Below are 14,903 nucleotides of genomic sequence, written 5' to 3'. Positions count from 1 at the left end.
GGTGATGGCAAAAGGCCAGTTCAGTACTACTGTGTTCTAAAAGCTGCAGTATGTGGTTTTGCATTGTCCTGCTGAAATACAAAAATCCAAGACCTTCCCTGAAACAGACGTCCTCTGGAGGGGAGCATATGTTGCTCTAAAACCTTTCTATATACCTTTCAGCATTCATAGTGCCTTCCAAAACGCTTATGCACCTCCGTACCATCAGAGATGCTGGCTTTTGAACTGAACGCCGATACCGCGCACGGAAAGTCTTCCTCCTCTTTAGCCTGGAGGACAACGTGTCCATGATTTCCAACAAGAATGTCAAGTTTGGACTCGTCTGACCATAAAACACATTTCCACTTTGAAACAGTCTATTTCAGTGAGTCTCGGCCCACAGGACCATGTTCACACATGGCTTCCTTTTTTCATGATAGAGCTTTAGCTTTAATTGTGTTTACCGACAGTGGTTTCTGGAAGTCTTCCTGGGCCCATTCATTAATGTCAATGACATGTGATGAGGGTCGTCTGACGCCCGAAGACCACGGTTTCTACAACTCTTTTGATGATCTAATGTAGATTCAACTAGACATTGAGGAACGTTGTTTTTAATCTATTACACACTCTTTCACAGATTGGAGAGCCTCTGCCCATCTAGACTTTATCTCTTTTATAACTAATCATGTTACAGACCTGATGTCAATTAACTTATTTAGTTGCTAGATGTTCTCCCAGCTGAACCTTTTCAAAATTTCTTGCTCTTTCAGCCGTTTGTTGCCCCCCACTTTTTTGAGAGCTCTGGCAGGCATCAAATCTGAAATTAGCTCATTTAGTGGATAAAAGTGTAACATTTATCCATTTGTTGTGTTCTCTATGTTGCATTGTGATTAAAATATTCGCTTTCATTTTATTTACGCTTAAAATGACCCAATATTTGGGTTTGACTGAAAATTGCGTATCATTTTACACCAATTGCGTATTTTTTAATCTCACAATTCAAACCTTTATCTTGCACTTCAGAGAAAGAGTTGAATGGCGAAATAAAAACGTTTGAGGTAAAGTTGCATTTTTAATTCTGCGGTGGAAACAAAAAATTGCTCTTAAGTTTAAAAAGTCACAGTTAGACTTTTATTGTGTATTCATTGGTGGAAAGGATCTTCCAGGAACCTCATGAAGACAGAAGTTACACAGTAGGGTTTTGTCCATTCAGTGATTATACAAGAAACTGTACCTTTCCAAACTCGGATGAACTTGCTCTAGTATTACATAGATTTGACCGCTTATTATTATAAATGCAGTTGGGTTCGTAGGGTACATGTTAGAAAAAAGTCAAGGAAAACACTGATACTTGATCTTATTTCAACAGATACTTGCACTTGAATGTGTTATTCCTGCTATGACTGTATTGCTGTGACCATCAGAAGCAAGAGTTACTTTTACAACGTTCTTGCGCGTGAAAATAGCTGAACTATTTGACATTAAACTCACATAACGCTGCAAAACTCTGCTTGTTCTGTGTGAAAGTGAAGTTAGAAAGCATCGAGTGTATTTTATTTGCAGTCACAGTTTAACAAGTAATTAAAAATACAATAAAAACGAAGGTATGCGGAAGAAAGGAAACAGTATATTAGCTTCCGAAGCTGCGTTTTAATGTCAGTTCCAGCATGACGCGGCGTTTAGAGTCAAGGCGACAGCTTTTGTGTGATTTTGGCGTCTGACAAAACGCTCTCTTCGCTCTATTACTCTACTCCACATGAGTAAAAGAATAGAATAGAAAGGATTTGAGTAGAGTTAGGTGTGGTGTGGGTGTGACGGGTGTGAACACGTGCACTTTTACCCAGATCTGTGTAATAATTTAACGCCGCTGAACTCGTCGGGGTGTTTGTCTTTCGCCAGACGTGTTCCTGAAATCTATTAACCAAATTAACCAATAATTAACATCATAATTTTTACAGTGTTTTGGTTTGCGGATACCTGTTTTAACAACTACAGAGATATTTTTTTTATTACTTAAAACTTTAAATTGAATAGCTGTCGGCAAAATCCGGTTGAAATCAAATCAGTAGTTGTTTTTGCATTATGACGATAAAAACGTATTTACAAAAAAATATTTTTATGGTTTCTGCTGACAACAGAAATGATTTTATTTTATTTTAATTATTTTAGTTATTTTTCACCCATTCTTTGAGAATTAGAAATGAAATTATTATTTGTTTTCGGATTGCGTCAGTGAAAAAGAATGATTTTTACTACGTTGTTTGTGAAAACACGTTCATCTCTTTCAACCATTTTTTAATATTCAATATTAATATTGCTATTGAAAAACAGAATTAAAATGAAATAAAAAATTACATTATTAGTTGTGTTTTGGATTGCGAAAATAAAAATGTATATTTTTAGAATCTGTGCTAGTTTTCGGGAATCCTGTAGATATTATTTATTATCCTTTATTACATAACTAATTTAAATGACAGGTTCAGAAAATAGAGTTGAAAGTAAAAATTGAAATATTAGTTGTTATTGAATTGCAATAATGAAAAGAATGATTTTTACTGTATATGTTTGTTGTGCAAACACGTTTGACAGCTACAGAGAAATTATAATTTATTTATTTTTCAACCAATTTAACCAAATTGCTCATGAAAAACATAATTGTCTATGCTGATTTGTGGAAACCTATTTGACTACTACGGAGATAATTTTTACACCAATTGTTATTTTTTCGCAGCTCAAAAGTGAATTAACAATCTGTTTATTACAGCTTTATTTGCACTTTTCTGGCCACTTTAAATTGAATTAGCATACTTTTTTTTTTTTTTGCTAAAATCAGAACTAAAAGTTGAAATGAAATGAATAGAGAGATTTTGCCGGTTTATGCTATTTTGCGGAAGCACTGCAGATGTGTTGTTTATTCATTTTTGGAGCACCGCGCCGTTTCTGACCGTTCGCGGCGTCTCTGCAGTCCCTAGCGATCACGAACGAGGCCAAGCGCTCGTCGACGGTGGGCGAGGTGGTGAACCTGATGTCTGTGGACGCTCAGCGCTTCATGGATCTCACCACTTTCCTGAACATGCTGTGGTCGGCTCCGCTGCAGATCATCCTGGCGCTCTTCTTCCTCTGGCAGGTGCAGAACCACACATTTAATGCATGCTTTCTCTGTCTTCTGTTGCTGATAATCGTAGTCCTACAGAATGTTTCTCATATTCAATGCGTGGCAGGTTTGGTTCTTAACAGAGATGCTGAATGCTTTTGGCAGTATAATTAAGCTTGAAGGCTGTTAAATAAATTTTTGTAAATTTTTTTAACATTAAGGTTAAGCCACTAATGAAACCTAATCCAAAACAATAAAAAAAATGCAATTAATTAAATGAAACTGCTACGTTATTATTTAGTCTTACTTGAGGTACTAGAACAACTAAAACGAAAGAAATTCAAAAATAAATACATTTTTAATAATAATTATTATTATCAATAAATGAGTTTTTAAATCAATAAATAAAAGTATGTAGACATTAAAATAAAACAAGTAATGAAAATGACAAAAACTAACTTGAAAGTGGAAATATAGTGATAAAAATGCATGAAAATACTTGTAATAAAATAAACATTAATTGAAATGTTAACGTTAAATGATAAATACTAAAGAACGGTTCATAAATAAATAAATTGTTAATATTACAAATTATTAATAAAAGAAAGAGTTTTAAAAATAATACATATTTAATACATAAAAGAAACATTTAAAAAAATTAATGAAAATGACAAAAACAACTAATTATGGTAACACTTCTATAAAAAGCCTATATTAATAATATATTATACAAGTATTCTTATGGCATTATAATGAAATTTAAAAAAACTGTATAATCTCTTATCATATCTCATGAATAATCCTAAAAACAATTATAAACCGTTATAATATTAGCGTATTTATAATTATAACTTTTACGGGCATGATTAATTTTAACACACAATGAGCACCATATTAAATCTGCTTCATTAATAATGGACTATACCATCGTCTCATGACTGGTTAGGGGCCGAGAGTTTCCCGTGAGGCTAATACTGAGGCTAATGTGCGCTCGCTAACAGTAGCATCAGTAAAACGGCAAGATGTGAGATTTCTGTTTTTGTGTGTGTGGTGTTCAGAATCTGGGAGCGTCGGTTCTGGCCGGCGTGGCTGTGATGGTTCTGCTCATCCCATTCAACGCTTTCATCGCCATGAAGACCAGAACTTACCAGGTTTGCCCTTCTAGTCTTCATTAGCGCCGAGTCTGGCGCTTGTCAGCGCTTACGTCTGCTCTGGGGTTTTCACAGTTCACGCTTATCAGACATTCGTGTCTCCAGCGAACCGTTGTTTCATGAATATGCTGGAAACAAAACACCATGTGTGAAGTCTCTACATGACACCTGACTTGTTATACTTAGTGCTAAATGCAAAAAACTTTTTGGTTATTTGAATCAAATGATAACTGAAATAAAATAAATAATGCATGTATATATAAACACATGCATACAGTATATATTTTAAAGATGTTTACATGTCCATACATTTATATATATATATATATATATTTTTTATATTATATATAATATATATTTAATAAATAAACAATAATGATATTTTTATGTGTTTGCACTTATGTGTATATAATAAATATACACAGTATACACACTTTTACACAAATCAAGATTTTTATTGAATTGATTAAATCAAAAGCGTTATCATTTATTGGATATTCTCAATTGAAACCGAAATGAAAATGCATACGTATTTAATTAAATAATAATAAAATATTATTTATTTAAATAATTAAATATAAAAAAAATGTTAGATACAACTTTAGAGCTACATGGATTATGCCAGAAAATTCAAAATAAAATAAAATAAAATAAAATGTGATTCGATACGGTACGATATGATACCAACATATATAAAAAAAGTTTTTTTTCAGAGTGCGGCAATATTATTTTTACATTTAAGTTACATGAAGGCAACATTTCACATTTTTATTCAGTATAATTTGGCACGGTTTAAATATTAAACGCACTTTTATCTGAACAAGGTGATGAAAATAGCAGAAATGACCAAAACCCTCGTTGCGTCTCAGGTGGAGCAGATGAAGCACAAGGACGACCGCATCAAGCTGATGAACGAGATCCTCAACGGTATCAAGGTGCTGAAGCTCTACGCCTGGGAGGTGTCCTTCAAGGAGAAGATCCTGCAGATCCGTCAGAAGGAGCTGAACGTGCTGAGAAAGACGGCGTACCTGAGCGCTCTCTCCACCATGGCCTGGACCAGCGCGCCCTTCATGGTAAGCCGCCTCTTTCCGTGCGCTCTCGTGTGTCTGGTGGAAACGCGAGGCGCTTATCTCCGACATGCCTAATGATGTGGTAGATCCCTATCGAGGCGTCGAGTTGCCGGCTCGTGTTTCAAATGATGTGACTAATAAGTTTAAATCTGTCTCGATTCAGGTGGCTCTGACCACGTTTGCCGTGTACGTGACTGCGGACGACAAACACGTCTTGGACGCCGAGAAGGCCTTTGTGTCGCTGTCTCTGTTCAACATCTTGAGGTTCCCTCTGAACATGCTTCCTCAGGTCATCAGCAGCATCGTTCAAGTGAGCCTCCGCTTTTATTAATGTTACACAAATATCATGGCGTGATACGCGCTTGATCACGATGCGAAATTAATCAACATATCCATATAGAATATATGAGAATTCATATAGAGAATTCAATTCAATAACAAAGTTGCATTAAATTAATATAATTAATATAATAATATATATATACAATATAATAAATAATAACAATGCAATAAATTTATGCGTGTGCTTTTATTTATGGAATAAGCAAGAATAAATTAATTAAATTAAAAAATATGTATAAAATGATTAGAAAACCTTTCAGAAAGCTTGTATATATACATATATATAAAAAAAATGCGAATTGAGGCAAAATGATTACATTATTTTCAGCTTTTCTGTCAGCATCTGTCGAATACAAAAATATAGGATGTGATGTAAGATTATGTATGTATGTTCATTTATTTTAAGTTGTCAAAAGATTTAAAATGTAAGTATTTTTGTATTATTGTGTAATTAGGAATGTATTATTATTTTTATTCTCTATATATATATATATATATATATATATATATATATATAATATATACTGTTTTCATTTAATATTTTATGAATTATTTTCTGACTGGTAAAAAATATATATATTATAAAATAAATAATATATAATATATTCTATAATATATATATACAATTTATTGGATATTCTCAATTGAAACTGAAATGAAAATGTATATGTATTTAATTAAATAATAATGAAATAAGTTTATTTATTTATTTAAATAATCAATAATATAAAAAATATTAAAAACTTTATAGTTACATCACACAAGCTGTCGATTATGGCAAAATTAAATTAAAAAGTAAAATAAAATAAAATGTGATTTGATACGGTACAATACGATACGATACCAACATATATAATATAGTTTTTTTAGTGCAGCAATATTGTTTTCAAATTGAAGTTACATGAAGGTAACATTTTACATTTTTATTAACACATATATATATATATATATATATATATTATAAAAATATATGTATATAAACATGTTTGAAGTCAATATTAAATGTGCGTTCCTCAGAAAACATAAAATAAAATAAGGTATTAAAATCTGCTCTCAAAATTACAACGCGTTTTTATTTCTAACATTTATAATGTGTTCACAAACAATTCTCTAAATTGACTTTACACGGACTTTAATGTATAAATGTAGCATATACGTACGTGAGTATATTGTATGCATGTTCACAGATGCTGGCAAAACAAAAAGCAAGAAGTATTATTGAATCAACAGACAGGTTCAGTCATTACACGTCTCTAACACATAGAAGCGACCTGCTTTAGAGGGTTAGTCCGTTTCAGGGTATTGCGTAATATTCCAGTGAGTAAACTTGTGCGTGTGATCGCTCTTCAGGCCAGCGTGTCTCTGAAACGCATCCAGGATTTCCTGAGTCACGACGAGCTGGATCCCGAGAGCGTGGACAGAAGGAACAACGCTTCAGGTAACTCTCGGAGAGACTCTCACGCTGAGTCATTGTGAAATCTCTGCTCTCTGCAAGTTTCCTTTCCTCCAAAACCAACCACCGCTCCCTTTAGCTGACTCACGCTTGCTTTCTCTCTCGGCAGAATACGCCGTGAGCGTCGTCAACGGGAAGTTCTCATGGGCCAAGCAAGACCAAGCCACTCTTGACAAGTAAGACTCGGGCGCCGTCTCCGGTTCATCATCTCGTGTGCAGCTCATCTTATTTAAAGGCCTTTAGTGCGTCTAGACTCTGTTCTAGATTTATGCAGAACATCATTTGTAGTCCTCTGAAAAGCGAGTTTTCACGTACGCGTGGTTTTTAAACCCGACGCTTTAGAAAAAAAGTGCAAAGGTATTGATGCACGAACGTTTACGTCTTTTCACACTGATGTGTGCGTGATATCGAGAGACGTGTGATCTAGAGGGGAAAAAAAAGAAATTAAACTATAAAATAAGACTAAAGTATGTACAAAGACTCATAAAGCCGCATATGAGCAAAACAAAAATAATTAAGACAGGGGGTTTAATAAAATGGAATAAAATAAATGTAAAAATGAAATAAAATAGTAGACAAATAACTGAAATAAAATAATAAAAATAAAACAAACCAAAAACGTGTAAATAAACAAATAAAATACATATAAAATAATAAAATGAATATATATATAAAAATAAAAATAAAAATATTTATATATATATATATTTTTTTTTATAATAAAATGAAATAAAAGGTAAAATAAGACAATAATACAAAAAGCAACAAAATAAGCTACATTAAATAGAATACAATATATATATATATATATATATTTTTATATATATATATATATATATATATATATATTTTTTTTTTTTTTTTTTTTTTTTTTTTTTTAGAAAACACTAATAAATACAATAAAGTATAAAAAAATACAATTTATATGAATGCAATAAATGATAATAAATATATAACAGATTAAATAAAATGTAAAGTAAATAAACAAATAACGGAATTATTATCCAAGATGTTTTAAGACTGAATAAGAATGATCGAAGAATGGTTGTGCTTCCCTTAAAGGGGCAGTGTTTGAGTAACCCGTGTGATGTTTCGACAGTATTAATGTGATGGTGCCGCAGGGCTCCCTGCTGGCCGTCGTGGGTCACGTGGGCTGCGGGAAGACATCGCTCGTGTCCGCCCTGCTGGGAGAGATGGAGAAGCAGGAGGGTCAGATCTCCATACGGGTGTGTATTTGGTCTCCAGATCAGTGTTCATCAGGAGGACGCCGTGTTTGACGCCCGTCTCCTCTCGTAGGGCTCCGTGGCTTACGTGCCGCAGCAGGCCTGGATCCAGAACGCCACGCTCAGAGACAACATCTTGTTCGGCAGGCCGTATGTGGAGCAGAAGTACCGCTGCGTGCTGGAGGCCTGCGCTCTGACCCCTGACCTGGAAGTGCTTCCTGGAGGAGACCAGACTGAGATCGGAGAGAAGGTGCTGGACCTCAACCTCATGACTTTTGAATAAACAGGGCTTAGTTCATTTAATACAGTTAATTATATCAAAACATATTTTATATTATTTTAAAAAAACACATTAAAATTATTTAATTGCTTTTTATTTATACATTTTATTTAAACAGTGCTGTATGGTAACTACAATTAATTACATAAAAATATATTTTAGATAATATTTAACACTATATATTATTTTAATATATTTTATGACATACAAAGCGAGTTTTTGTGCAGAACATTAATTTGAGTTACATTTTTATATGATTTATATATATATATATATATATATATATATATATTTTTTTATTATTATTATTATTATTATTATTTATATATTTATTTATTTTTAATTATTATTATGACATACAAAGTAAGCTTTGTATGTCCTAGTACTGAGCCTTAAGGCACTCCATACTGCATTTGTGACGGATATGATGCTGTACCTCTTCATATACTTCTATGAGCTGACGGGGGTCAGATAATTACGAAATTTGACAATGCCCTACCAACTAATGGCAAAAAAACGAATGTGCATTCCTCATGCTTTCGTTTTAGCTCCGTTGCCGTCAAATAAGTATTGCATCATACATACGTGCATTTCCGGTTTTAATTGATCGTTTATGGCGTGCAGGGCATTAATCTGTCCGGCGGTCAGCGGCAGAGAGTGAGTTTGGCCCGAGCGCTGTACAGCGAAGCCGACGTCTATCTGCTGGACGATCCTCTGTCTGCCGTCGACGCTCACGTCGCCAAACACATCTTTGACAAAGTCATCGGACCCGAAGGAGCCCTCAAGGGAAAGGTATGTATGCGCTGGACCGTTTCCGATAGCGGTCAGGACTGTGATGGGATTCAGCAGAACAGGGTAAAGTGAGCCGTTTCTCTTCCAGACGAGAATACTGGTGACCCACGGGATCAGCTTCCTGCCGCAGGTGGACAACATCCTGGTGATGGTGGAAGGACGAGTGTCGGAGATGGGCTCCTACCAGGAGCTGCTCAAGCAGAATGGAGCTTTTGCAGAGTTCCTCAGAAACTACTCTCTCGAGGATATCATAGAAGACGATGAAGTCACCGGTACACAAAAATTATTATTTCAAAATATTAAATTAAAAACATAAAATATATTTTTAAATATATTCTTATATAATATAAATTATATAAATATTTTTGGTTATTTAAAAAAATTATATATATATATATATATATATATATATATATATATATATATATATATATATATATATATATATATATTTTTTTTTTTTTAATCAAAAATATTTATATAATTTATATTATATAAGAATATTTATATATATGTATATATATATATATATATATATATATATATATATATATATATATATATATATATATATATAGTATTTAAATATAAAATAAAATTATATAAGTTATATTTAATGCATTTTATAAAATATTTATTATTCATGTATTCAATTTATTATTAGCTTTTTGCTAATTTATTTTATTTATTTTGCTAATTTATTTAGTTGTTCATGTATAATTTAATTAATTTATTTATTTGCAAAACACATGAAATATAATTCATATATTTAGATAGTATTTATTTGTGTATAATAAATATATTTTTATTTATACATTATATAGAATATTTATTATTCATATATTTGTGTGATATTTGTATATATGTTTCTAAATTATACACGTATAAAAGACTAAGAAACAATTATTTATTAATATTTACAAGCTGTAAAATGTACATTTTTATATAAATTATATGTGCATATATATGTTTTTTTGTTCATAACGCATGTATGACCCATACCGTTGCTTTAGTTTTGGTCTTGTTTCTTTGACGTTTTTCAGTTTCGCTGCTTGATGACGAGGAGGAGGAGTTTCCTGAAGACGCTCTCAGTAATCACACAGATATGGTGGATAACGAGCCCGTGGTGAACGAAGCTCGCAGACAGTTCATGAGGTACGCATGCATTTTTAATGGCCCTTGGTCTGCCAGTTGCTTTGGCTTTGTGACTTCTGCTTTTCACGAGCGCTTCCCCTGACGACGAATCTGGCTCCCGGCTAACACCGCTTTTATTTTCAGGCGACTTCGCGGTTATATTGTTGTATTTCCAGTTAACCGTTTAATGTCGCGTTCAGTGGAATATACAGAAGATTTGGAAGCTACCGAGCCGCTATATTTATTCCTATTTGAATGTTTAGGAATAAACATCGTCCTAAAGATGCGTTCAAGTTATGGGATTAATAAAGTTGGTTAAAAAATAGTGTTACATTTAATAAAAAAAACATTAGTGTTTTCGAAAGATTAATCGTGATTAATCAAATACAAAATTATACATATATATTATAATATATATATATATATATACACATATATATATATATATATATGTGTGTGTGTATATATATATATATATATATATATATATATATATATATATATATATATATATCAAATAATATATCTGTACTTTATTTATTTATTTATAATTATTATGGATTTCTAAATATACACAAATACGGTAAATATTTAGAAAATATTAGTATTTTATTTAGATGTTTATATTAATATTATTAATAATGATATTTATTTATTCATATGTTAATCATTTATATTATAAATAAATATAATATGCAAACAAATTAATTGTTTGTAAATATATGCATGCATGTGTGTTTGTATTTACATAATAAATACAAACAGCGCACATGCATATATTATGTAAACAAAAACTTTTATTTTTTTGCTCGTGATTAATCGTGACGACATCACTAATAAATATCCCCAAAAATCACCTCATGTCAATACGAACGCGTATGCGTTGGAGTCGCGATGTCCCATCAGGCTGTGCGTCTCTCTTCGGTCGCTGTAGGCAGATGAGCATCATGTCTAACGATCTGGAGAACCCAAAGAAAATGTCCCGGCGGCGGCGCTGCAGCGAGAGGAAGCACCCAGAGTCTCCGCTCGAGAAGAAGGAGCCGAAGGTGGAGAAACTCATCCAGGCTGAGACGGCCGAAACCGGACGGGTTGGTGACTCCAGACTGCCCTCGTGTGGAGGAGCGCACAAACACAACACAACCCTGCTATAACCTCACACCGAATGCTGTAACAACTGAGCCTCACATGCAGTAGGAAGTATTACAAACGGAAGATAAACTATGAGGTCTAACATCTAAAAGAACTGAAAAGTAGCTCGCATTCATCCGCGATATACCAGAAACAAACCCATTCATAGCATCTTTAAAATGTATTATTATTATTATTTTTTGCATTAAAACAAACCAAAGGCCCATATAATAAAATGTTTACTGCAAGAAAAAAAAGTTAAAAAAGGAAATCTAAAAAATGACTGCTACCCATCAAATAAAAACAAGAAAGTCCCATATTGTGAAGTATATTTATTTCAAGAAAAACATGTTTTTTAAGCATATTAGCTTTTTATTACTTTTGTCTTTGTTTTATCTGTGCAATCAAATTAAAGCCTCGTATCGTTTAAAAAAAAGTAACCTATGTAAAAATGCTATGAAATAATTTAAACGCAACGTTTCGATTATAATTAGCATTATCTTAAATTTTAGTTTTTGTTCATTTCCCCTTTTTCTGTCGGTAAAAATGATCACTTTAATAATAATAAAATTAATGTATAGAACGCATCCATAGATTTTATTTCAATTGTAATTTTCCATCATTCCATAAAATATATCCCGTAAGAAAAAGAATAAAAATATATAGTCCCCATCCTGAGAAATTAATTTTCATTTTCATTTATAATTTAATGAATTTTGTCTTTATTTCTCTTTTTAATGGTATGACTAAAGCTTCACATATATATATATATATATATATATATATATATATATATATATATATATATATATTTTTTTTTATATATATATATATATTTATATATATATATATATATATATATATTTATAGTGAAAGAGAGAGAAATAGAGAGTACATAAAATAGCAAAAAGCAGGGTTTAAAATTGCATTTTGAGTTACCTTTAATTTTATTATTAGAAATAATAAATAATAATCTAACAGCTAGTAATGAACTCATCATATCCAGAATGTTAAGGCCTTGCTTTGGCTCTTCAGAGTGTTTTCTCCCGGTGTCTGTGTTGCAGGTGAAGTTTAAGGTGTACTGGGAGTACGCCAAGGCCGTGGGGCCCTTCCTGTCGCTCTTCATCTGCTTCCTGTACGGCTGTCAGAGCGCCGCCTCCATCGGAGCCAACTTCTGGCTGAGCGAGTGGACGAACGACGCGCAGCACAACCGGACGCTGGAGCGAACGCCCATGAGGGTGGGGGTGTACGCCGCGCTGGGCATTTCACAAGGTACGGCCTGAGCCGCGCTGAGCACACACGCTAACGCTAATCTAACGCTAGTCTCGTCTGATCGTGTTGTTTAACCAGACACAGAAATACTGACTGAACACCTGGTCGCATCATTTCATTCACGTCCACCTTAAAGGGACAGTTCACCCACGAGGCCTTTCTAAACCGTCGCGCTTCCCGGGATGAAAAAGGAGAAATGATGAAAAAGGAGAAATTATTCGCTTAAACTTAAATACAAAAATTTGCACGTCATGTTTGTTTACCTTAAAAATACTCTTTTCAAATATTACATCTGTCAAATGATTCAAACATTATTTTACATAATATATATGTACTGTGTATATATATTATGTATATATAAACACACAAACATGCATGTATGCATTTAAGAAAAATATGTCGGGTTTATGCATTAAGTATGTTTTTATAAAATATAATTATATAAATTTATATACTATTTTTAAATATATACAGTAGGTGTGTATGCATGCACATAATAAATAAACACAATACGCATATGCATATTATGTAAAAAACAAAACCTTTATTTTTAATACTATTAATTGCAATTTTTACATAAAAAATATTTTATTATAATTTTAATTAAATGTTATAAATATTACAATTATATTAATCGTCATTAATTCGCGTTTACTGTAATATTAATTAATTCACGATATTTGCAAGAAAAAAAAACACAACTATTTTCTTTTACCTTTAAAATAACCTGTGAGGAAAACGTAGTTGCACCAAATGACATTTAAATCAAAATGCTTTTGTTAAAAAAAAAAAAAAAATAATAATAATGACACAAGTTTTTTATTGACATGTTGGTTTCATTTTATTTAAAACCCCAAATCAGACATTCTCTCTTAAACAGAATGCATTTTCTGCACGGCGTTTAAGTTTATCTTCTCAACCTGGCAACCATTCACGCAGAAAAAGCGCCGATGACCTCACGAAACGTAATTTTTTTTAAAACAAACTTTCGTCGTCCTGCTAGTTTCTCCTTTGCGTTCCGCCGAAGTATTTTTGTGTGCGTTTGTGGTGAGGACTGCGCTCTCGTCGGCCTCCCGCTCTCTCTCTCTCTCTCTCTCTCTCCCACAATCCCCTGCAGGCGTGTGTAGTGTAGTGACGCTGTGCCCCTCCTCTGGTCTCTCTAACACAGGCGTCCTGGTTATGTTTTCCTCCTTTACTCTGGCTCTGGGGAAAATCCAGGCCGCACGCAAGCTGCACCAGACCCTGCTGGACAACAAATTTCACACGCCCCAGTCTTTCTTTGACACCACCCCCATAGGCCGGATCATCAACCGCTTCTCCAAGGACATTTACGTGATCGATGAGGTCCTCCCGTCCACCATCCTCATGTTCCTGGGCACCTTCTTTGCCTCCCTGTCCACCATGATTGTTATCATTTGCAGTACGCCCATATTCGCGCTGGTCACTGGCCCTCTGGCTTTGATTTACTTCTTTGTGCAGGTATTTTTCCCCCTTTTTTTTTTTTTTGCAGCGATTCTGGATAACGTTTGCATTTCAGTTCCCTTTGGAGGAGCGTTTGTCCCAGGATATGGTACAGAGACGTCCGAGTCAGTCCGTGTGATTTCTTCCTCTGTGTCTATACGGCTTCGTTCGGACGGCGGGAGACATCTGATTTTTCACGCACATTTACATTTATTCTGTCAAGTAGGACACGCGAGATCGCATTAAAAGTGTCCTTTATTACTGTAAGGCCGTCGCTTTTGCTCGTGCACTGCAAAAAATGATTTTTGGAAGTTGGGGACTACTTTCCACAGGCGCTGCGTGATATCACTCCGCCTGGTGCGGCAGAGAACGTCCTTGATTATTACGCCGGGATGAGAGTATAGTTCCTAGTCGTGTCAGTGTAGAAAATAGCAACTTTTCGTTTTCAGACGGTCTTAGTAGACGATGTAACCATAAAGTTACGTTTTAAATATGAAAACTATCGAAGCTCCTGTTTCCAAAAA

At 33.5% G+C, this 14,903-nt stretch overlaps 1 protein-coding gene across 8 annotated transcripts in view; it reads left to right on the top strand.

The window, feature by feature from the left end:
- Nucleotides 1-14,903, top strand: part of abcc3 (ATP-binding cassette, sub-family C (CFTR/MRP), member 3) — a 50,618-nt gene that overhangs the window by 23,133 nt on the left and 12,582 nt on the right. For 4 of the 8 annotated variants that reach the window (XM_043229997.1, XM_043229995.1, XM_043230001.1 and 1 more), the window contains 13 exons: nucleotides 2,945-3,106; nucleotides 4,132-4,224; nucleotides 5,094-5,297; nucleotides 5,458-5,604; nucleotides 6,987-7,074; nucleotides 7,199-7,265; nucleotides 8,189-8,315; nucleotides 8,386-8,562; nucleotides 9,217-9,384; nucleotides 9,473-9,656; nucleotides 10,428-10,539; nucleotides 11,453-11,606; nucleotides 12,711-12,918. In XM_043229997.1, coding sequence (XP_043085932.1) covers nucleotides 2,945-3,106; nucleotides 4,132-4,224; nucleotides 5,094-5,297; nucleotides 5,458-5,604; nucleotides 6,987-7,074; nucleotides 7,199-7,265; nucleotides 8,189-8,315; nucleotides 8,386-8,562; nucleotides 9,217-9,384; nucleotides 9,473-9,656; nucleotides 10,428-10,539; nucleotides 11,453-11,606; nucleotides 12,711-12,918 — 1,891 coding nt within the window. Of the gene's footprint in view, nucleotides 1-2,944; nucleotides 3,107-4,131; nucleotides 4,225-5,093; nucleotides 5,298-5,457; nucleotides 5,605-6,986; nucleotides 7,075-7,198; nucleotides 7,266-8,188; nucleotides 8,316-8,385; nucleotides 8,563-9,216; nucleotides 9,385-9,472; nucleotides 9,657-10,427; nucleotides 10,540-11,452; nucleotides 11,607-12,710; nucleotides 12,919-14,086; nucleotides 14,398-14,903 lie in introns of those variants that run through there. The other 4 variants (XM_043229996.1, XM_043229998.1, XM_043229999.1 and 1 more) reach the window with 2 other exon arrangements.

The sequence above is a fragment of the Puntigrus tetrazona genome, unplaced genomic scaffold (assembly GCF_018831695.1).
Source record: "Puntigrus tetrazona isolate hp1 unplaced genomic scaffold, ASM1883169v1 S000000130, whole genome shotgun sequence".
In the NCBI taxonomy this organism is placed as follows: domain Eukaryota; kingdom Metazoa; phylum Chordata; class Actinopteri; order Cypriniformes; family Cyprinidae; genus Puntigrus; species Puntigrus tetrazona.
The sequence above is the reverse complement of the archived record's forward strand: the minus strand, read 5'-3'. Positions and strand labels throughout refer to the sequence as shown.